The 24,743-nt window shown below is 37.5% G+C and overlaps 1 protein-coding gene across 1 annotated transcript; it reads right to left on the reverse strand.

Annotated features, from left to right (window-relative positions):
* Positions 1 to 446: 446 nt before the first annotated feature.
* Positions 447 to 24,072, reverse strand: LOC140162655 (mini-chromosome maintenance complex-binding protein-like). The gene is made up of 14 exons (XM_072185934.1): positions 23,941 to 24,072; positions 15,807 to 15,886; positions 14,852 to 14,992; positions 14,127 to 14,270; positions 12,760 to 13,041; positions 12,168 to 12,268; positions 10,580 to 10,752; positions 9,630 to 9,753; positions 8,417 to 8,534; positions 7,614 to 7,779; positions 5,549 to 5,682; positions 4,533 to 4,703; positions 3,210 to 3,298; positions 447 to 2,494 (listed from the first exon to the last, which is right to left on the reverse strand). Exons 1-14 carry the CDS (start codon positions 23,996 to 23,998, stop codon positions 2,368 to 2,370), a joined length of 1,908 nt encoding a protein of 635 aa, XP_072042035.1. The 5' UTR covers positions 23,999 to 24,072; the 3' UTR covers positions 447 to 2,367.
* Between the last annotated feature and the right edge of the window lie 671 nt (positions 24,073 to 24,743).

A 24,743-nucleotide genomic window follows, 5' to 3' on the forward strand; every position in this document is an offset into this window, starting at 1 on the left:
ATTGTATTTATTTTATTTATTTTGGTGTTGTCTATATATATAGCGCGCTACATAGTGCACGGTAGAAATGCTTTCATATTTGTTCATACGTTGGTTCCCGCGAACTTGGCTGCCTGTTTGTGTTCGGTCTATCCATTTAGTGGTAGGAGAAACTTAGATGCAGGGAATTGCTAGTCTCCAGTAAATGCCCTACGATATCGCCATTTTACCACGTAGTTTATCCCAGCGTGTGCGAAGACTATTCGGGCCGGTCAGGGTCGCCGTAAAAGTGCTTAAAATACATGTCGGACCTGAAAGATGACATTAAAACTATCCTTTTTTTCTTCAAAACTTGAAAAATATGAAATAATGAAATAATGGAAAATAATGAAATATTTGATCGGCATTTTTTTCTGACCGGAGTCGGGTAACGGGAAACTGGGAGTCAACTTTCATTAGCCTAAGACGACAAAAAACCCGAACTACAGGCAGACTGACCTTTTTGGTCAAGTGTTTTTGTTTATGTTTTTGATGTGTTTTTTTTTTCAATAACTTTGCTAACATAGAGTCAAAATAAATCCACTTCCCCCTGGCTGATGTTACATGCATACAATATGTATGCATACATATGTATACAACATGTAACCTTTTTATGGGACACCCAGTATGAAGGATTCAGATACAAAAACCAATATATCCATTTTCTCGACTTCACAAATGTGATGTGATCTAGCAAAATCAGTCAGAAGTCGGAAATATTGATTTTGAAATATAGCCAAACAAAGGAAGTATTTCCTTTTGTTTCCTATTGTTTTGGAAACTCTTTAACTGCTCATATCTTTGATGAACTGGTTGTCCAAATTCAATGGGGTGTTCTGCGAAATGTAGTTTTGCAAATGCTTGTTACAATCCAATAAGAAACTGAAAATTGAATATGTCCAACTTCAGACTGATTTTGTTTGATCACACCACATGTAGCCAAATTTAACTCGTCAAATATTAAGAATACATAATTCAAAAATATCTGCTGTTATTAATCATGGTTTCAAAAATATACACAAGGAAACATTTTTATACCATGTAAAATCTGACTGGTTGAAAAATATGTGAAATACCAAATATCTGTTGGATTGCAGATTTGCTTCAAATGACATTTGACCTTTCAAATGTGCGGGCTAGCCCTGCTTTATGTAGCACATTTTTGTGCGGGCTAGCCCTGCCTTATGCAGCACATTTTTGTATTAAGCATGTATGCGAGTTGCAATGGCCTGGAAGAGTGTCAATTACAAGCTGGCATTATAGTAGGGTCTTCACACAAAAAGTTTGAAAATGGTGTTTGTCAACTTTAGAATCTGAAATCTTCAGACGTACCTTCACACAATTTTAATCTGTGTTTAAAATCATGTTTTTTCTTATGTCTTAAAGGCCGCTATAAATATCTGGCAAACACATTAAGTTAGGAGCTGTGTAAAGTTTGTTGGTATAGAGGTGAACAATAACTAAACATTGGCTTGATTATATTTTAAGCCTACTTAATTGGGTTACCCTTGAAAGTTTGCCTGGTCAACCCAGTCCTCCTTTAAGGTATGATAAATTTGTTATTGGGTTCAGGGTTGATATGGTAAGGAAAATACAATGGCCTATAACCAAACCATCTCTCCGTACCATCCAATAACTAAAATAATACATGTATAAACATCTTGGATTTTGGTTTGACAAAACCAAGTGAATTTTTTGCTCACTACAATATTTTGTCCTGCACATCTGAGGACTTCATCAGGTATGACTGATATGATCATCTGATCCACTTTCTCAGCAAACAATTTTCAGTGCAAAAGAGATTAAAACCACCGGAAACCACTCAAACTTGTTTGCGGGGAAAGTGGGTCGGATGACCATATCAGTCATACCTGAAGAAGTCCTCATGATGAGTAGGACGAAATATTGTAGTGAGTAAAAAATTTATCTATTCAACAAAAATAATGTGTATCTCTTACTGGAGTGATGCAATGAAAACTGTGTCACACTATTTAGCCCAAGTTATTTATTTTGACTTCCGGTCAGTTCCATCCTCTCCCCTGTGTTGCTGATAAATCCTATTATATGACAATATATACACAAGGGAGACATTGTTGCCCTTCTACATCCATTTATCACAGTTCCTCAACACACTTTTACAGATACAGCACTTGAGGGGGTCTTCAATACGCCATGAAATACCAGGTGCTTCTTTGGCTGAATAAGTTGCGTTAAATCACCAGGTGATGGTAGATGGGCTTGATTCTTTTCATGTGATAAACAATACGATCATACTCGTATTATACTTAGTAAGTGCGAAAGGAGCTTGCTGATAACTATAATATATTGAATTGTCTATATAGGTATTTTTTATGACCTAGGCACGGCAGCTGCAGCTACTGTCCTTAATCTTACTTTCCTCGCTGACTCCATCCTCTTTGCTCTCTCCCAAACTTCCCTTGTCAGTGATGTCTGCCCTGTAGATAAACTCAGTAACCTGAAAAAAAATAATAATAAAAAGTAAGTACATAAATAAAAAAAACATAAATAAGTGAGTACAAGTATTCGCCAAATCCTCATATAGGCAGGCATTCATGTCAGTCATTTATTTTCAAAATATGCAATGCATGCAGCTCAATTTGAGGTACCTCTTTCATCCCTCCCATTGGGAGACAGCAAGCAAACATCTATACCATTTTTAACCCTCATATTGCAGTGATGCCAACGGCCAACGTGTTACGGTAACTCTTCGGCTAGCACTTTGAGCAAATGCTAGCGATTTGAAGCTGTGCTCAATGAAATGCGCATTGAAGTCACTGCCCCATCTGGCTAAAATAATAGTATAGGTGAGTATTTTACTTTGATATATTGGGAAATGGCAACCTTCTTTAAACTTGGTCAAATTCAGTGCATTTAGAATAATAGTTTTCATTATTACACCTCATGCATATTCATGAGAGAATGACACAAATTCATTTCCCCCCTAGGTACTGATTGGCCCAATTTACCCTCCAGCCATGAAGTATTTGCATAATACTATATTCACCATAACTAGTGCCCATCCCTATCCACCCATGGCAACCTATTACATCAAATAAAATATAAGTGTCAAAGTACAAGAAGCAGCCATGTGATATATTATCATATATGTTGCATTTTGCACCACATCAACTCTTCATGATACCAACTATATATATGATATGAATATTTACCTTGCAATTACTAATAAACTGTGGAAGTCCTCCTGCGTCATACTGTTCAGATCTGCTTTGCGAGCCTCTACAAAATCATCTTCTACAATCTGTGTAACGAAATGTGAAGTACCAGTTTGGTGATCAGTTTTGTTTCACATGAATATAAGGGATTGTTGGGGGGGGTAAAAGGGGTGAGATAAAACAGGTTGGAGCATTATTGTTCGATTTCCAAGTGTACCTGTGGCAAGGGTGAAAATAAGAGCTTTTTGACCAGGACTCGGTTTGGGGAAAAAAGTGAGTCCTGGTTCACTTGTATTTCACGACCGTGACTCGACTCAAATTACAACACAGGACTAAATTTTTTGTTTTAGTAACCGTCAGAATGTAAGCCATGGTCCAATATCAAAAGTTACGACTCAACAGCCTCCATTCAACCAAAATGCATCAAATTCTGACCTCAATTTGCAGAGAAAACACATTTTGGTCCACAATTTTCTATTTCCTGGTTATCTTAGTATGTACAGACTGTATGGTGACGGGCTATGATTCCGGACAAAAAGTGTAGCCTGTGTCATGATTTTTATTCTCAATGGGCTACAATAGGCAAGTAACGGGCCTGAAACAAGGCCAGTAGCCCGTTTATTTTCACCCTTGGCCTGTGAAAAGACCATCATTCTCCTATTATGAATGCAATGGTGCCAAAGTGGGCGATTCATTGATTCGATGTGTTTCAAGTCATACAGCCCTTACAAAAATATAGGAATAATAAAAGAATATTTTGAATGGAAATATATATGGGACAAATATACGACAGCAGAAGTCAATCATATTTAAAAGTTATATCCCCATTTAAAAAGTTATTGCACCAAAGTTACAAGTTGAAATTACTCAAAAAGGTAAAGGTTAAGGTTCATGCCTTTATTTTATAGGCAGGAGTGCCCATCTCTCTTTTGAAGCGACTTTCAGGGATGAAAAACACTGACATAATTTCCTGAAACTGCTCTAACATTTCCTGAAAATGTGTATTTCCCTATATTTTGTACAGGGATGTTCCAAGCAAAATTTCCTGAAATCAGGAAATTTCATGACAATTTACATCCCTAGACTTTGGACCAGACTCATCCATGAATTATGTTGCTGCTGTGAGGTCCACTACTCAATAATGCACAACAAGTTTAGTGTCTGTTTACCTTCCCAGCACAAGCGAGGTGGAGAGTGGAGAGAGAAAATAGAGGTGAAGAGCCTTGTCTAAGGATTCGAACCTGCAATCCTCTGATTATGAGTCTGAGACTGTCCACTGCTAGACCACCTTGCTTTAATACTCAATATCCAAGTACATACCTTTTGAATGTCATCAGACAATGTATACTCCAAGAGTTGGATAAGACCAATAAATGTCCTGATCTTCTTGATGTCAATAGCACCTGAAGTAATCTGCTGTTGTATCGTATTCTGTATGGCGGCCATGTTGGGTGCGTCTGTCTTGGGCTGTATGGGCACTTGGCAATCACTCTACAAACAACAACATGGATATAGAAGAAAAAAGTTCAGAAATAGACTTCTGGTGTAAGCAGTTATATTAAAACAAATCTTATTAAGCCATATCTGAGAGCCATGGCAGAGAATCAAATTGTTAAAATCAAGATTTTGTGCTGGAATCATTAAACTCTCTACTAGTACTTGGCTTAGCTCCTTTTTTTAGGGGGGTTGATTTGATTTGTTCCCAGTTTCACAACCATTTCTAAACCAAGAAAGCCTCTTGCATAGCTCATTTTCATTGGGGTCCATTTGAACACAGGGACAGGTTTGGACAGTCAGGGGTTAAGCCATAATGCATGATTTCCATCAAATTTTGTCTGGCATTGTCTTATGCCCTGCTAGGTTTAAGCATATAGGCCGCCTCCTTCTTCATTATTCAAATTTTAATTTCTCAAAATCTCAAAATTCTGAAATAATATTCGTAATAGCTGTCAGGAAACGTTTCTGTCTATTTTAAACTAAAATAACAAGGTAAAGTGAAAGAAACCCCAATTACTATATTTGTTGTTTAATGCAGAGTTCTATCTATGCGGGACTTATTGAGCGACTTATGACAAAAATTATTATCAAAATTGCTCTGTTGACCTGACAAACACAACAAATTTGGCTGATTCCATTAAGGGGTAAGTTTGGACATGCGTAAACAATAATGCCAAAAAATCAGATTCGAAAAAAAAACCTAACCAATTTCATATTACAAGATCGTACCTTATGGCTTAACAATCTTCTCTTTTTGATTCCACTCGCAACCGAACTCTTCAAGTGTTCATGTCTGCAAATGAAATGCAGTCCCCATAAAGTTAGCATAACAGACTCACCGGTAAGAGTGATTTCCCTTCTGATAACACTAACACAGTCACGTTAGCAGGGAAGTCAGTTTTGTGGAAATTGAAGTCATATTCAACTTTCTGCCATGCTATCAAATTGCCCAATGCTGTCAAATTCTGCACACCTGCAAGATATAAGAAATATATTCATGAAAAGTCAAAAAAGATAATACTTATTATGAAGAACCTTCCTTCAACAGGGAAGGGGTCCTTGCTCAAAAATTTAACGAGGACATGCGACAAATCAATTAAGAAGGTCACATGCACAGGTCAATCAGTGGGCACTGATGATATAACTTGCAATGCATTGTGTTATTGTAATCAACAATAAAACACAAAGACCAGATTTTAATTACTTGTTTTTTGTTTTAATTCTGTATTTGACTTAAAGGAGGATTTCGTGATCCTAGCATCCTCTTTTTATGACATTTTTCAGTAGATATCCACGAAAAAAGCTTATTTCCAAAATTTCAGTTGATTCCGATTTTGCGTTTGCGAGTTATGCATGATAATGTGTATTACACTGCTCCATAGACAATGTGTTGTAATTTCACCAGAACGAAATTCAAATTTGGCGAAATTTTTGCTAAACGAATTAATCTGCAAGAAATATTTGGTACATAAACATTATGTAGCCAGAGGTATCCAGTGGTGTACAAATCTCAACTTTTTTGGGAAAAGTGGGGGGATGAGGCTGTGGATCACTAAATGCCCCTTTAATAATTAACAATGAAATACTGAATGAAAGTTGGCAACAACATGCTTGGATTGACAAAAACAGCAAATTTTGTGAACATCTAATTTGCTTAAATTATGATTATGATCGAGTATAGGAGTCTTGAAACGTACTAAATGACAAAATAATCCATGGATGTGTCATGACAAAAAATTATTATTATATTATACTAGATTTCGCGGTTCTCGGGTTGGGTGGTTCTCGTGATAGGACTTTCTCTAATTACGCAACACCCATTACCCATAGGCCTACCTGCCCTGACCTTTTAAACTATGATATACGTCTTTCAATGATCAAGACTCAATTTGACACAATAATCAACTTAGTAGTTTTGTAGCTGTGACGCTTACTTGGCCGTAATCTGGAAACCCATCGTTCGCCTCCTCCAAGCCCTGTCCTGCTACCACATATGAGCCCCTCCCCCCCAAAAAAATACCTCGGAAATAGTCCCCGAAATAGTCATGTTCTGAGTAATAGGCCTCTGCACGTGTGTGTTGAAAATAGGCCTATTGATCCGATCAGATGCACCTGCACGATTAGCCACACTGTAATGCTTTCTGATGCTTGCACCGCGCCCGTTGGTACTCTGCGAACTATACGCGATAGCGACTGCGTGGACTTCGCGATGCGCGCACCTTGAGCACGCGTTAGTGAGCCGCTTCGCACGCCGATAGCGCCATGGACAGAGGGACGGACGGACGGACACGCCATAAGGCCCTTCGCACTTGATTATTAGTTTCCTGTTTACCGCCCGCGTCCAAAATTGAAAATCGCAAAATAATTAATTATTTTATTTTTATTTCCCATTTTCTCCTTTAAAATAACTTTCAACTACTTCTACTTGCCATTTTCTGACTTTAATAATATCAACAATAATGATGAATGAACAAAGAGTACAACTCCACCTTCACTTATAAATTTATAAAATCAAATATTGTTGTGAAATAATTAAATGCCCGCTCTAGTCAAAGCGAGTCAATAGTTGCTTGTAATAGTTCAAACTAAATAAAGAAAATAAAAGATAATTAATAATTAAAAGTCACCTCGTCCCTCTTTCAAAATCTTCAACAGGAAACTAATAATCAAGTGCGAAGGGCCTAATTAGTATTAAGATTATCTGAATCAGGTATTCCAGTTGAAATCCATACACCCTCTATGGGAGACATAACTTTTATCTCCCGCACAGGGAGTGTGAATTTCAAACAAGGATACGTAAATGGGAGACTCCATTTGAAATATACACCCCCTGTGTGGGAGATTAAAATCATGTCTTCCACAGGGGGTGTATGGATATCAACTGGAATAGGCCAATGTCCTTACCTGTTGCATCCAGCTGGCCAGGCTCCATGGCGGTCTCATCAAGGATAAGATGCGTCCTTTCTGTCAGTTGGAGGGCGCCAGATTTCAGTCGGTTCGCAGAGTAATCCTTCTTGGGACTTATCAATGATGAATTCATGTTTTGTAATGACAGCGGGAAGACATGAGACTGAAAGACAAAATCAATTGATATTTTATACAATTGTCCAAAATTATAAATTTATAGCACTTGGTAGAAACGTCACACCAGTGTATAACAAAATAAAGCCTGTTTTGAAACTTTTATCACTTTGGTCCATTGGGCTATTCCATTTAAATTCCTCACAACCTCTGTGAAAGATTTAGGGAGTATGAGTTTTGAATAGAATAGACAGATAGGTAACTTCCATTTGTAATACTCACTCCAATTGTGGAAGATATAGGTAAAATCATAATACAGGGGGAGTATGGGTTTCAAAATAATTAACCCTGACCATTTGCATTTGAAAAATTCCCCCTGTGGAAGATATTTCCAAAATCTTCCACAATGGTGTGTGGATTTTAAATGGAATAGCCCATTTGAACACCTGGGACTGTCAGAGGTCAATACCCAACTTTTCTCAAAACCTACAATGTTTCAGGTATGGCTCCTCTGTACACAGGACCAACAGTTTAACATCTCCTCCAAAGGACGGAATTCCCTCATGCTTCACATACCCAATTCTGAATGCACCATATTGGGCTGAAATCTTAATTTAATCTACATTGTTGCCAAATAAATTCAGACATTTAATTTTTTCCAGGTCTTGTGATCAATAAATACTCACCTTACAGACCAGTTCTTTTATTTGGTTGCTAAGGAGTGAAATGAATTCAGGGCCAGCAGGACAGCCACTCAGATTTAGACCAAATTTGCCCAGGGCTACAACATCTCTCCTTGCATACCTAGGGAGAAATATATAAGAGAACACAGTGACTTATCTGCGTGACTTGAAACAGCAATGTTATTTCGACATATGTGAGTATCGATATTTATTCACCCGAGTTATTTCTGAAACTAGTCCCACAGACATGATGATAGCAGGCATTTAACAACTTAGTTCAGGATATCTGTTGTCAAATGGTTTTAAAACTTTATTTTGTCAAAATGGAGGCCACACATGCCATGGCACAGATGAACAACATTGTTATGTATACTGTATATCAGGAAATTTCCCCGGGGTTGATTTTCACGCTTTTCAACGTAGAACAGGCATTGCGAATATTCAACCCCACAAAAATATTTATTACACATAGCACTTAATGTGAATATATGGAAACACAAATTAAACACCCACTAAACTATTCTGAATTGATAAAAACACGAAAAATTTACCCAGTGAAAATATCACAGTGTATAGTATTTCTCATCCCTCTACAACATGTATATTACTCGAATGTCAGTTCATACGTGCTGGTGATAAACAATTTCTAAAAAGAAGTACAAGTCAACTGCCCCAGCCGCAAACCCTCTGCTGTCGCAGGGCATAAAACAGATTCTCGCTTTAACATTGACTGAGAATCCACAAAGGTTTTAGATAGAGAATACCCCCGTTTAGTGTGGGCATCCAGATCAAGAAGAAATTGCCAAAACTAAATTGCGATCAAGGACTGGAATTGCCAACCTGATACATCATAGGACTTCTTCTGATGAGGATGTGTGTCACACATCGAAAATTCAGGGTTAGTTGAATCCTTGTGCTGAAAGTCAGTTTAAACTTTTAGAAACAGGTATACCATAAGAACTCGATAGTTAGCATATGTGCTTAATATCGAGCGCTTTTAAAACATGCAAACATGAAGAGCCCCATCCACAAGATTGTAAAGGGTTTTGACAAAATCATCGATACACATAGTTTGTGTTTCAATCCCATTAGCTCAGTTGGTAAAGCGCCGGACTATGGTACAATTTCGTGTTTTCAAAAGCGCTCGATAGTAAGCACATATGCTAACTACTGAGTTTTTACGGTATTGTATATGTTTGTCCGAGCAAATACTTACACACATGATATGAGATGAAGTAATAAATAATCAGCTGCAAAGGCATCTCCAAGGCACAGTTGCTGTAGCAACAATCTTAGCTGATCCCTGATAACTCCTGCTTCTTGTAATACACTATCAACAACTGTAAGAAATAAGGTCAAATAATGTCGAGAACTGGTTACAGAAAGCTATTTAAAAGAAATGCCTTACATGGTTACGTTTGACTATGGAACATACTAATTGTAATATTTATACCATTCTATCCTAAGGGTATAACCGTAAATATTCACCTAATGGGGCATATAGGCTCCCTTAATTGACATAACTGGAGTTTTTGGTACAAACTAAAAGTGCCCTCACATAAAATTCAACACCAGCAAATAAGGGCACAGAAGTTCTTGTTGGGATTTTCAGAGGTAGGAGCTCTATATTTGTTTGTGAAATTACCAAAGGATTTTTTAAGGATTCAACATGACAACATGCGAACATACAAAAAATCAAATATTTTTTTGTCCTTGTGTGGGGATGTTCGTCCCTGGAGGGTGTTCTCCCTGGTTGAAGGTGTACGGGGATGTGCCGCGGTTTGGGGGGGTACCTTTTCAGCAATTTTTGTATATCGATGGGTTGGTTTTAAGTGAAGACCAATGCGCCCAATTGGGTGCATTTTGGGTAAGTGCCCTTAAAAACTTTGTGAAAAATGAGTAAACTGGTGGGTTGCAAAAAGTAGGTATGTAGAGAAAGTGAGCATCCGAAAGTCTGCACCCCGGCCCCACCTGGAGTATTTGTCTCTCTGTACATGTATATTTGTATAACTTTGGTATATTTTTATAATACCTTTATATATGGCTGATTTACCAAACTTAGGCTTGGGGCTATTCCGGTCCATGGTGTTGCAAGCTATGTCGCTACTAATCAAGATTCTGAAAAAAGGTAACTTTTTAAGCAAACCTTTATATTACTATACTCACATGGTTTAGTCTCTGGTGCAGTCACATTCTTTGGTAATAATGGATTAACATGTTGTAATCTCTGTGATAGTATCACATGTAACCTAGGCACTAGTGATGGTGGCGGTGAATGGGCTGATTCTTCCTCGATGCCATCCATAACTTCATCGGGTTCACCAACTGCTGATGACGAGCTGTTCAAATAAGAATTAAAATAACATCAACTGTAAACCAAGATTAGAGATAGTTTCCTGAACAATGTAACTCCACTTGAAACATCAGCCAACAGTAAAAGAGTAGCAAAATGGGAGGAGAGATCTACAAATCACCCACCAACTTTGAATATTCCTGTTGGCGAAGAACTACCACCTGCTGCAGATGCAAGTTGGGTTGAATGGAAATGCCTTAATAGGTTAAGGTCTGGTGTAGGAAGATGTAAAGTCAACCTCAGCAAATGGGGATATCGAAAGAACACAGATGTAACCTGCGATTGTGGAACAGAACCACAAACAATGGATCACCTACTGTGTTGCCCTCAACTGGAGCAAACATGCACAACTGCTGACTTAGCAGTTTACAAACAATGAGAATGCTGAAAAATGTGTGCAGCACTGGCTGAAACACATTTACTCTTGTGCCGTGAACACGCTAAGAAGAAGAAGAACCAAGGTTAGACTAGAGACTCTGGAATCGCTCCATGCCTAACTTTGGTAAATCAGCCACAATGGATTGTCATACATGGGGAACAAAATAATGCACACCTCCCTTAGTTTGGATTATGGCTGTCTCCTTATAGTTCTTCATGGATTACGGTAGGATTTTATATTGAATATGACTTTTCCGGTTAAAGCAGGTGTAAGTTTTGGGGAGAAGGGCACAAAATTGCCTTCCCTGGAAAAAAGGTCCACTTCAAAATTAACAACCCCACCCCCAAAAAAAAAAACAATCCTACGTACGGGCCTGCCATCAACCATTCCAAAATGCACACAACATCCCAAAATCAAGTATTGCTATGCACCAAAGAATCATCACAACAATAATATATATATGGCTAGTGCACGAAGGTCCTACCTGTAATAGCTGCTTTATAAACATTTCAACAATTTCTTTATATTATATATGCAGGCATGAGAATGTTCAGGTATAAACCCGAATTCAGGCTTTTTTGTTGTCCACATTTCGCACTGCCTTTTAATTTCAGCCTGTTTTTGGCCTTTTTAGCCCAATTTCATACACTTTTTCAAACACTTCAGGATTTATCATGGATGATCATTTAATATGCAGATTCAGGGTTTCTCTAGCAGAAGTCAATTTGTGCCGAAATTCCTCCCCACAATGCAATAAGCGTATTGCATAACAATAGATACAGTTCGGAGGTTAATCCATCTCCTTTGTTATGCAATGCGCCTATTGCATTGTGGGAAGGAATTTCGGCACAAATTGACTTCCGGTAGAGAAACCCTAACTTCTCATGCCTATATTTGGCAAGTGAACGAAGGCCTACCTGTAATAGCCTACCTGCCTAATTAACATTTCACCATTTCTGCATACTATATCATAAACATATACATAAAAATATGATACCCGGCAGCTATTGTTCCCTACTTACCCATTTTGGTGTGTAAATGTAGCCAGAACTGGATCAACTGATAACACTCCAACAAATTCTACCATCTCGTTCACTTTGAAAGCATCTAAGGTGTCATAAACCTACATGGGGAAAAGTAAATTAATCAAAATTATGTGGTGGTTATATGTTACATGTATCTTACAATGATGTCATTTGCAGGGATGATATTTGGGTGATATTAGTGCCGGTTGTTTTATCAGCTGTGTGGGGGTGTGTGTGTGTGTAGGGGTCTGAGAAGCCCAGCCCAGATATGGACTTGCAAGTAGTTTGTGGAGCTAGCATTTTGGAACCATCTTTGCCAGTTCTTAATAAACGTCACTGGCTGCAAGTTAGACAAAGAATTGATTTCAAATTGAATTTTAACATACTTTTTATTAAAGCTTGTACATTTTTTTATAAAATACTATCCTAAAATCACTTAGGTATTTTTTATAGCAAACGAAACAAGTGACCAAAAATTCCTTCACTCAAGCTTCAAAGTCACGATATCTGTTTTTGAGTTTGAGTCTTGGGAGAATAGGTCAAAAGTCAACTAAATTGTCTACTTTATACCACAGGTTTGGCAAATTACCTTAACAAGACATGCTGGTCCTTTCTCTCCAGCCAAAGGGAAATTTAAATCAACGCCTCCTCCCGGCCTCCCTTGCTGTGTACTACTACTAGCGCCCTCGGTCCTCGTCCTCTTCTCAGCTTCGGAAACTTTGCTGGTTTCCATGGCATCCCCGCCTTCTGACATTGTAGCTTCCGATGATGCTAGGGGAGGTACTTCATCTTCTTCCAAAGCCCTTTTAACCCTGGACTGCTGTGTTGATGTTGAAGGGGTTGGTTGATGTTGGCAGTTTTCTGCATAAGCGTGGGTGTTGGTTAAGGCAAAATGCAATACATACATGTAAGGCTAAAGATTGGTTGCCCTTCCAAGACAAAAATTTAGAGGGTCAGTAGGTCGATCTTTTTGTTTTTTCATGGGCTCTTCCTTGATTTTTCCTCCAATTTGAAAAGGCTAGTATCGACAAATGCTTATCATTTTATGGCAAAAAAAAAAGTGTGTTTTTGGACAGGATTTAAATGGAAATACTTCTTGTTTTTAATCAAATATGCATTTAATTAATAAAATGAGTGAATAACAAATATAAAATGTCCTTGATACTGTCCAAAGTTAAGGTTTCTTCTAACAAAGTGATTGGGAAAAAAAACCGACACAAGATTTCTAATTTTTGGGTCAGTCTCTGAGAGCAACCAAACACATTTTTTTTGGCCTCAGAGGGCTTCAGGCAGCCCTTGTATACATACATATAGGAATAATGTAGGAAAATTTTGAATGAGGACAAAAAAAATAGGCCAGCAGGTGTGAGCAGTAGTCAAATGCAGTGGGTATCAGAGACCAGTAACTATTGTTTTAAGGGAGAAAAGTACCAAAGATATAATTTTTGCAGCTTTGATGTTAATCATAAATCCCATAATAGAAAAGTGGATTAATGTTCTTAAATTTAACCATATTGTAGAATTTGCTGAGGAGGACAATTTTGACGTGATTGTAATGAACTTTAGTAAACTTACATACCCTGCAAAATCAAGAATTAGGTGCTGTAGTTGTGACAAAGATTTTGAATAAAATGACTTAATAAGACTTATTGCTCTCATCTGTCCTCTAATCTGGGGTCCATTTCACTTAACTTTACAAAGCTTCGTAAGTCTAGAAATTGTTCGTAAGTTACGATGAGTCGTAAGTTCCATTTCACTAAACTTACTGACGAACTGCACCATTCGTAAGTAATAAGGATTTACTACCCTTCGTAAAGTTACGAATAGGCCTACCTAATACCAGACAGTTACATGAGTTACGAAGGGTTAAAAACTTAGTGAAATGGACCCCTGGTATTCATGCATACCGGTATGAGGAAACAATGATATAAACAAAAATGATTTACAAAAGGATATTTGTTTGACCCATTCATTCTCGGCAGGTATGGGTACACAATACAATGTCTGTCTGTCTAGCGTTACATTGTTGGGTGATTCCATGTTGATACGTTGATGTGTCACACACTCGGCTACATCTTGGTATTTCCCAGATTTCAAAATCTGAAGATAAAAAAAAAAGATAATGGTAGGAAAGAAAAAGAGCAAGGTATATATCAACTTGATATGTGGATGGGGTAACAAGTAAAATAGTAAAAGTAGAAACAGTTCGATAGCTAAAATTGACCAATTCCAAGGCTCACAGAAGTGTTAAACCTGCAAAAACAACAGGGATCAATGGGGATACAATAGTGCACTGGAGCAAATGATAAAAATCACTGCTTAAGCAGACACGATATATACCCAATATTGGGCAAAAAAATACCCCTTTTGTGGTTTTCAATGACTAGATAGAACATTCGACTTTGACAAGTTACAAGATAAACATTCCTATATATAGAGGTAGTCATTGTGACGTCAATGCCGCCATCTTGTGGGTACGGAGTCTCTTGTTGCTCAGATCACTGCTGTTGATGCTTGACTGAAGAGGTACGTCACACACTGCGACTTCCGCATAATCGGGGGAGTAATGTCTAACGCATGACATGCAGAACGGCAGTACCCACAATATGGCGGATCCCGCGGAAAAGGCTGACAGCCTCTATTATGATAATAATCTCACTAACGTGCAAAATGTCTCTTACCTTAGTGCCTGTGTTTTTGTCTTGTACTTCATACACACCCAGATAGAACTCTGGGTCATAGGTATCTTGCACCATACACCTGAATCGTACCAGGCAGTTGGGTTTCAGTTGATGTAATGGGCTACTATTCAGCGAAGGCACCTAGGTACAAAGCATTAACAATTTGAGTTATCATGTTAGTTCCATTAACATTAACACTACCAAAAAGCCACAAAAAGCTACAGCAGCAATCAATCCACTGTGAATTAAGCCAGGGATTTTCGGGTAATTTTGTGCCCTGGCACGCGACACATTTTTTGTGCGGGTAATCGAGTACCCGAAATTGCAAAAAAGGGGTTTTTTTTTTGGTTTCGGAGTGTCTCTGGACCTAGAGCTAAATGCTAAATCATTCATGGATGGAATTTCGGGTACCCGGGCAGGGAAATTTCTGCCCGGGTAATGTAATCTCGGGCGGATACCCGCAAGCCCTCCCGAAAAGCCCTGCCTTACTGTGAATACAATTACAAGTATTCCAAGTGATGCAATTGCATCATCAAGTGAAACCACTTATGAGCATGGAAAGCTTGGTCGGCTATCGTAATCCTCCGTGGCAAGGTATGGCTGTCCGTGTGTCTAGCACCTGAGGGGTCGGTCGGGCGTTCAAAATCGCACCTGAGAAAATGAAAATTCTCTTCAGTTTCTTTCTTCCTTCCCTCTTTCCTTCCCCTCCACCAAAAAGCCTCAGTGGAGTTAGGGTTGTACAACCCCTTTTTCCACTCGTCAGGAAGTCCACTAACCCTAACCCTACATGTACATTGTACCAACCGGTGCAATGAAGTTTGACCTAATTACATGTATGTACAATAAAAAACGATCTCATCCTTATTTTTAGGTCTCCTATGGGAAACTAAAATGATCCAATGCTGCCAAAAACAGTTCTACCAGGGAGCACCAAGCTGATTATTAGTTAACTTACCCATTCCAAAGTATTCTTATCATCCAGTCTTCTTTGAAAATACTCCACCACTTTGTTGGACCAGTCTTTGTTGCTATGATCTGAAAAATAAATGATAATGTATGTGAAAAATGAAAGTCCCAACTTGTTATGGTACCGTAGTCACCAGCTACATGCATGTACATGTAGATGGGTCAGTTCCGTTGAAAACGTGGAGCAAGTTTATTCAATTTAGACAATAGATTCATGGGTGTGCAATGAGCATTTCAATTGTGTGATTTCCATTTAGAATGTGAAACTCTGTCTTCAATGATAGTCTGTCATTTATCTGACAGGTAAGCACAGGGGCCCAATGGTTAGGGTGCGAGCTTCATATTCGGAAGGTTGTGGGTTTGAGCCCCACCACGGCCGGTGTGTTGCATCCTTGAGCAAGATAGCTTAATTTCCAATTGCTTCACTCCACCCAGGTGTAAAATGGGGAACTGCTGGGGGTAATCACAATCTAGGTCGCTGATAGTACCTGCGCATCAGTTCAACAATTGCGCACTTGGTGAAGCGGAAATGATTCCGACATATCCAAATGGCAGCGGAATAATTGTTGAAGTGTGCTGATAATTAGTTCATGCCTAGCTGAAGCGCACATTAAATCAAACAACATTTATTTATTATTTATTTTATCTGTTGGCCATTTGATCATGACCAGGGACAGGCGATTTGCGCGGAAAAAAATAGCAAATTGCGCGGAACTCTTTTTTCAGTGCAAATCATGTATCCCTGCCTATAGGAAAAAAAATAGCCAATTGCGCGGAAAAAAAGTTCCGTGCAAATCGCCTGTCCCTGATCATGACTCTCAATTGAAGACCGAGTTTGAATCATACATCCTTCCTTGCAGTTCCAGACTAGTAATATAGCTATAGGGATTTGTACTACAATCCTGGCGGAAATTTGTTGCCACACCAGAACGTGCTGGTGTTAAAATCAAGCAATCACCAGAGCTAAATATGTGACAGTACCGCATTATCTTTGTATAATAGTTGCAAAAATGCATGCACATTCATTTTAGACTCCCCTTCCCCACCCCCCATTTGTCAATGTTGGGAGACTGTTAATGTAGATGATGACTACTTACAAATCAACATTACAATAGGGGGCGGGGAAGGATGGTGGCCACTTAATGCTTTGGTGTGGCAACATTTTTCGCCAGGATTGTACTAGCTTATACTGGGGGCAGACCAATAGCGGTTATCTTTTGAGCCTTTCATGATCAACCACTGATGCATAGCATAGTCAAGGTTACTCAAGAACTCTAGCTTCGAATTTGCACTTATAGTTTTGCTAGAGTGCTTTGCTATCATTTTTCAGTCGGACAGCGGTGTAATTTTTTTGCAAATTTTTGCACCGGAGGTTATTTATTCTGTTAATGTTGAAATTTGGATGAAAGTTATTTTGATGTGTCAACTGTATCTTTTGAGCAAGATTTGCCTATTTTGGAGAATCTAAAATTTTGCTGAAGTGTAATTTTAGCAACATTTTTGATGCAATCTCCTGTTGTGATTGGCCAATTGGCTGTGTTTACTTCTGAACTTCCATTGCTTTACACGGTGTCATGCTTAAGCGAATCCGACTACATTATTGAATGTGAAGCTATCGGTAAGCAAATTCTTGGCTAGACTTCTCGAGCAAGGTTTGTGATTGGTTGCAAAAACCATTCATTGCAATCATAAGCCAATCAATGAACGCGACCGCCTTTTACAGTATTAATTAATGACAATGTGACCCTGCCAGCAAAGTACATCTAACCTGATTGGTTTACAAAACTACTTGGATAATTGCTAAGCCAGTCAGCGTGCTTGATGCTTAACAACCTCGTAGAGGTTTTCGAGAGGTGAATTTATATGTCGAACAACTGAATACAAGCACAACGTGTGGACCAATATATTTTTGTAAACATTTTAGGCCTATAACAAAATGTATATTTCGTACAAATTGTACAACTATAGTTTCTACCCTATGACCTATAAAAGTGTCCGCAAAAAACTGGTCATCGCAAGTATCTTTGATGCTGAAAACTAAGGATATTCACGCAGGGACAGGCCAAAAACCTTACCTCGATCGTAAAATCCAGCCGATGCATGTCGTAAATAATTCATTATTCCATTGTGTAAATGTCAGTGATTGTGTCCATGTATTGTTATTGCACCTGCGATCTCGCGCAAGAGCAGTTCTCAAGCTGAATTTATACTCGATCGCTGGATCACCACGTGAATTCGCCTCTTCATTGATTGGCTTACGATTGCAAAGAATGGCTTTTGCAACCAATCGCAATACGGGATGTAGAGTTGGGCGACTATCACTTTTTTCCTAGTCGACAGCAAATAGTCACGACTACGACTATAGTCGCGACTATCTGTGGTTAGAATTGGACCAAAAAATCGGGTGAAAGTTTGGTGCAAATTTACAATAAAAGGTCAACAAGACCAATCTAATGATGATTTATAGACTTTATCAGTTTATGATTATTGTTTGTATAGTGTTACTATTGGTAAGACAATGACTAAATGTTTTTATCACATTTTCACAGTTTATATGTAAGTATTTGGTTGGTTTTAGTGCAGATATCTGGCGCTTTTAACATGATTTTGTAACATTTAAATATAGTTCCATTTGACGACTTTTGGTTTTCAATAGTCGTAGTCGCGACTACCAGTAATAGTCGCAACTAACGACTATTGGCAACTTAGTCGCCCAACTCTAGTTATATGATGCCCGGCGGAAATTTTGCACACGTCCATGATGACGTCATGCCCCAGTGCCACGAGGCTGGCTTTTCTGCGAAAGCTAGCGAGTGGTATAAAGTCAGTTTCACACCTGTGATTTAATGAAGCACATCATAAAATCTCTGAGCACATCCACAGCGCATTTGACAGATAAAAATGAAATTGGCAATTCTGAGCAACAGGATTCCATGAAATGGACGATTATGTAAGTTATTCTGCAGAATCGGTAATAATTAACAGCTGGTCTGCTTTATTTGAAGTGCATATTGAAGTTTGTAAGTTTGTGACTTCGTATGTTAGGCCAAGTAAAATAAAAAACATGTTTCACGTCCGGGTTTTTGAAAAAAAAGGAGGAAGAGGGACTTTTTATTTTTATCGCAAAATCAGTGTAAATACCCATAATTAGAGCTGTTTTAGCATATACAATAAATGCCTGGAAAAAGGAGGAGGCCTCATGAATTTTATTTGTTGTTCTGAGAGATAGGCCCCCTCTAACTACCACAAAACCTTATAAAAGTGTTTCTTGTATATTAGCTACATGTAGGCTATAGAAAGTATCTCTACTTCATAGACACATTTTTTGAAAAGTTATAACTGAATTTCAAAAAATAAAAATAAAATTGAAGAAACCTCAAAAAAGGAAGCGGGAGGGGACGTGAAACATGTTTATTTTTTTATTTGGCCTTATGTGCAATTGATATTAATATGGTCATTTTCACGGTAAAGGGTGTAACTTTGGATTTTTAACATTTTAATCCGTAGTGTTCTAATAAAGCCATAGAATTCCATGATTTTTTTTTTTTTTTGTCATCTAGTTAGCAGCTACCTTGGGTAGCATAATCAGCTTTGGGAGTTACTGCGTTCAGTTTTAGCAGGCTTAAATGTACTTAATATTGCCATTTTGAAAAACTATAAAAAACAGTAACATTTTTGTAAAACCCTGTGTTTTAATTTCTTCAGTTAGTTCATGGATAATTTTTCTTATCCTGAAAGTACAGTCACATGTTCAGTAAACACTGCCACATTAGATTTAATTGTGAACAGCCCTGTATTTTTTTTATTTGTCTTCGATATTTGTCGTTTCGGAGGCTTCATTTTCCGTTAACAATTTCGGAGGCTTCATTTTCTGTTAACAATTGTTAACAAACTTTGTGGGTGTAGCTTTGGTTCATAATTCTTGGTTATTTCTTCACTTCTTCTTGATGCATAACAGTTGTTATCTTAACTTGAAATGGGTAACAAAAATTAGTCGATTTGCAAGCTTTTAAAATTTTTATAAAATCTTGACTTCAAAGAGCCGTTTTCCGTTAACTTTTTGAAGCCTCCGAAACAAACTGTTCAACAAGCTTGTGCAAATATAAATAAAAGAGCTCATCAAATCCATTTATCAAAATGTAGCAAAGTAGATCCTCAAGTCACATGTTTTTAAATCGTGGAGATATATATCACCGTTTGAAAATGGGACCCAATACAAACTTTCCGTTAACAATTGAAGCCTCCGAAACAAATGAAGCCTCCGAAACAACAATAAGATTAATTATCATCTATGCATATTGGTGTGTTTCATACTGATATCTGCATTGTAATTATTACTTGATATGTGTGCAGAATGTCATAAATTAAAAAAAATTTGACATTATGGTTAATGTTTGAAAAATATACTGATATCCAAAAAAGCCTGTTTCGGAGGCTTCACATGCAAAAAACACCATACTAAAACAAATGGGTGAACAAATTAACATGTGATAAATCTACAATATCTGCCGCATAGAATCATTGATTCAATATACACAAGAAAATAACAGCTTACATGTAGATGATCCCAACACTGTTGTTTTCAAAAAAACTACTTCTGCAATGTTTAACAATTGTTAACATGAAGCCTCTGAAACAAAAAAAATGACTTGCTGTGATAACAGTGTTCGATTTAGAGGGGTTTTACATGCATTTGTGCATGTAACTTTGGCTCTGTGCATGTAGAATTTTGCCTGTGCATGCAAAATTTGGTGTTATTCAGCCCATTTTGAAGAAAAAATCAGAGTTGTGCATGTAAATTTTATTTTCTAAATCGAACCCTGTGTGATAATTTAATTTTGTCACAACTGAAATTCAATACTTAGAAGCAAAGCATGAAAATTGGTAATTGTGATATTTTTTACCTATTTTTTTATGTCAACTTGTAGTGGTTAGCCAAATATTTTACTTTTATGATCACCTGTGTTGTTTTAAACTGAAGCCTCCGAAACACAAATCGCTTGAATTGCCAATTCTAAAAAATAAGTCCAATTTCTGTGAAACTTGGCTGGGAGGTTCCTTTCATCAAGTAGTATTTGTACATGAAGTTAGACATTCAAATTATTTTAGGAACCCAATTAAAACTTAAAAAATATGTTCAAGGTTTGGAAATTTCCATTGTCACTTGATGTTAAAAATTTTCAAAACTGCAATTACAAACATAGCAAAACATGGTATAAAATTTAACTTATCTGTTGACTTACTTTGGAATGGGATTTCACATGTGTTCCAGCTTTCATGTCATAATTTTCTGAGGTTATGTAAAATACATTTTTTCTTAGATTTTAACCAAAATGTTATGGAAATGTCAATTTTTTTTTTATTAGAAATCAAAAGGTTTAAGCCTTGAAACATTATTTTACTGGAATTTAAGTTGCTTCTATGCATGATTTCAGTAAACAGATATATTTAAGTGGTTTGAAATTTTGACCCAAAAAATCAAAAGTTACACCGTGAAAATGACCATATAAGCTTAAATTGGCAGGCTGTCATGCAATTTATCCGTCTCTTCCGAACATATATTGACGTTCAGGGCAAGTCATACTGAAGTATGACTTGCCCACACAGGGTATAAGGTGAATTCACATGGTGATCCAGCGATCGAGTATAAATAATTCAGCTTGGCAACTGAACTGGTTTCGCAGCTGCAATAACAATACATTTGATTTGCTCGAGAAAAACTATCTACGAATTTGCTCACGGATGCCCTCGCAAGCTTTGCCGTTACGTTAGTGAATATTTCGAACAACAATACATGGACACAATCACTGACAATGACATTTACACAATGAGTAAGTGTTTAATGAATTGTTTATGACATGCAGTGCATGATCATCAATGATGAATCACTGGAATATCCTTAGTTTTCTACATCAAAGATGCTTGCGATGACCAGTTTTTTGCAGACACTTTGGTAACAGGTAACTTTTATACGTCATATAGGCATGATAGGGTAAAACGATAGCTGTACTGTGTCTGTTTTTTGTACAAATGGTCATGTTTTTTGAGGTGGGACCCAGTTGTGTCACATCTTGCAATTTGTCAAAAATCAACTCCTATTTTGTATTTCTGACTATATTTCAAAAAGTTTTCACCCAAACTAGTAAAAGTATACATTTTTAGAAAGCATATATTGTCATGATTGCAAATCTGTAAAGTTTGAGTGGATATACAGGGTGTACCAAAAAATATACAGGGTGATTCCATTGAAAAATACCGAAAAAATTTACTTTCTTTTACCACTCCAATATTTCTACATAGTATATTAAATTGGAAAATGAACTTGATATTTGGAATGTACACAGTTATTCCTTTCATTAAATATATAGTTTGCACTATATTTGTTAAACCCATTGTGTTATACAGGGTGTGAAAAAAGTTGTAAATTGAATTTTTTAATTTATGTAAAATTTCCCTAAGTGCCATTAAATTTGGAAAATATATTCAAAATAGTTTACAGAATTGCTATAATATCAAATTTAAATATCCAATTCCTATATATAGGGTGTTCCAAAAATCAATATACAGTGAATAATTAGTAACAAAGGTACATGTACATGTAGGCATATCAATAAACTATTTAACAATAAACCAGAGATCAATATATCATCAGATTAAATCCTTTGACTGTAATAATCTCCTGTGAGAAGATTTATTTTATATTTCAAAGATAAAACAATATTGAAATTTATTTCATATGCATGCATGCAAAATTAAAGCCCATTGTATTGTATGACCCACATTCCACTGCATTAATTAAAAGCTTGTTAAATCCTTAATTACTAACAAGATTATGAATGTTTTGAGTCATCCAGTAGTATAAAATGGACAAAAATATGAATCAAATACTGGACTCACCAACGATTTTTTCAGTAACGTTGCGACCCGTTCACGGGTCTTCATCGAACGCGAGAGACTTGACTGATGGTTTGGTCACGTGATGGTAATCGGCGAGGAAGTAGTTTCACGGTGGGGTCCCAGGCGTGTGATAGCAGGAGACGGAGGCCCCTTCTTGTTGAGTGCTGGCTGCTCAGCTCTTTCCCGGATGGATTCTTTCACTCCCCTCTCAAACCACCTCTCCTCCTTGTCGAAGATTATGATGTCGTCGGCATTGAATTGGTGGCCAGAGAGTTTTGAATGGGTGAAGACTGCGGAGTCCTGGTTTTCGTTGGAACTTCCTCTCCGGTGTTGATTGAAGCGAGCTTTAATAGACTGTTTTGTCTCCGTTTCCTGCTATCACACGCCTGGGACCCCACCGTGAAACTACTTCCTCGCCGATTACCATCACGTGACCAAACCATCAGTCAAGTCTCTGCGAAGTCTGATGAAGACCCGTGAACGGGTCGCAACGTTACTGAAAAAATCGTTGGTGAGTCCAGTATTTGATTCATATTTTTGTCCACCTTAATTACTAAGTTTATTAAGATTAACTAGGCAATTATTGTTATAGAAAGTTAAAAAATAAGATTAATATAAATGCAAATGCATTTTTACTTCTACTAGGCAACAAAGTGCATAAATTCTATTAATGAACATCAACTTCTCATTGGAATTACACAGAGCTCCTCCGCTTCCGGCTCCTCCACTTCCGGCACCACCCCTGACTAATTAACCTAATTAAGCTGTTGTAATTAATTAATACATTTGTTTAATTGTATTTGTTATTAATTCATTAGATTAATAATTTATCTTCAAAATAAGACCAAAACCATTTGTTCATGATGAATTTTGGCAAAAATATAGGAATAAGTAGACAAAATGATTTTGCAAAATGTGACAGCACCGCCTTTTTTAGGGTCCCAGTATAAAAAACATGATATTTATATATATTTTGTTTTAGGCCTAAAATTTTGTGCACAAAAATGTGTTTCCGTACATTACACAAGTCTTGGGATGTAATACACATACCATCGACATACATGACTGGTTAAATTCTAACTTCTAATCTAACGCTAATAACGGTAAAGCTTAAGCTTACCTACCCGGCATGCATGCATGAACATGAGGAAATTCAACAACCACAACATCCATCATGTCCATGCAATCTACGCTTTATCCCGGTTTTATATATAGTCAGAACTTACCAAACATTCCCTGTATGATGTCCAAGGGACGGTTTAACCAATCTTCTATAGCTGGCATGTTGGAAATAAATATTTACTTTATAAATGAAATTATGTTCAGCGTCCAAAAACAAGTTCGCACATCGATCGCCGGTGCAGATGTTTTGTTCCCGCGGTGGCATTTAAATGGCGGGAATATAAACATGTGATTTAGCATCGGAAAAAATATGCCACTCATAAATAATCATTGAGCGTTTAGCAAGCAAGCGAATAGGTCATTTCAGAGCAAGTTTTAAAAAGCAAGAAAGAAGGAAGAAAAGAGAAAAGGAAGGAAAGGAAGAGAGGAAGGAGAACTTGAAGCCCTAATGTTCTTACTTATTAGCCTGATGGCCCGCGGGAGGGGGGGTGGCTAAGGGACCGTTCACAAACACTTGTTACCCGGTAGGCCTACTTTTTTTTTTTTTAGGGGGCCTGATGCAAAAAAATTTCATCACGAACATTTTTCGCCCCCCCCTCCTTTTCAGACCTCAAAAATTTCAGGGCCCCCCTTATTAACATAAAAAAGCATAGGCTACTCAATTTTTCCAGGACAATTCTTGGTCATTTTTTCAGGGCCCCAGGTCAAAAATTTTCAGCCCCCCCGTTTTGCATCACACCCCCTAACAAGTGTTTGTGAACGGTCCCTAATAGTAACTTCCCAGTCTAGAAAAATACAAAACGATTTTGGACAATTTGGAAAAAATTCTGGGAAAATTGAGGGGGGGGGGCCGAAAAACTTTCGCGATAAAATTTGTTTGCATCAGCCCCCCCTTACAAGTGTTTGT

This window comes from Amphiura filiformis, chromosome 10 (assembly GCF_039555335.1).
Source record: "Amphiura filiformis chromosome 10, Afil_fr2py, whole genome shotgun sequence".
Taxonomy (NCBI): domain Eukaryota; kingdom Metazoa; phylum Echinodermata; class Ophiuroidea; order Amphilepidida; family Amphiuridae; genus Amphiura; species Amphiura filiformis.

Coding starts and splice junctions, on each gene's coding strand:
- LOC140162655 (XM_072185934.1), bottom strand. CDS start 23,998: ATGCCAGCTATAGAAGATTGGTTAAACCGTCCCTTGGACATCATACAG. Junction 13,042..14,126: donor AGAATGAATGGGTCAAACAA/ATATCCTTTTGT, acceptor ACCAACACCCAC/GCTTATGCAGAAAACTGCCA. Junction 10,753..12,167: donor ACATTTACACACCAAAATGG/GTAAGTAGGGAA, acceptor TTATTTGAACAG/CTCGTCATCAGCAGTTGGTG.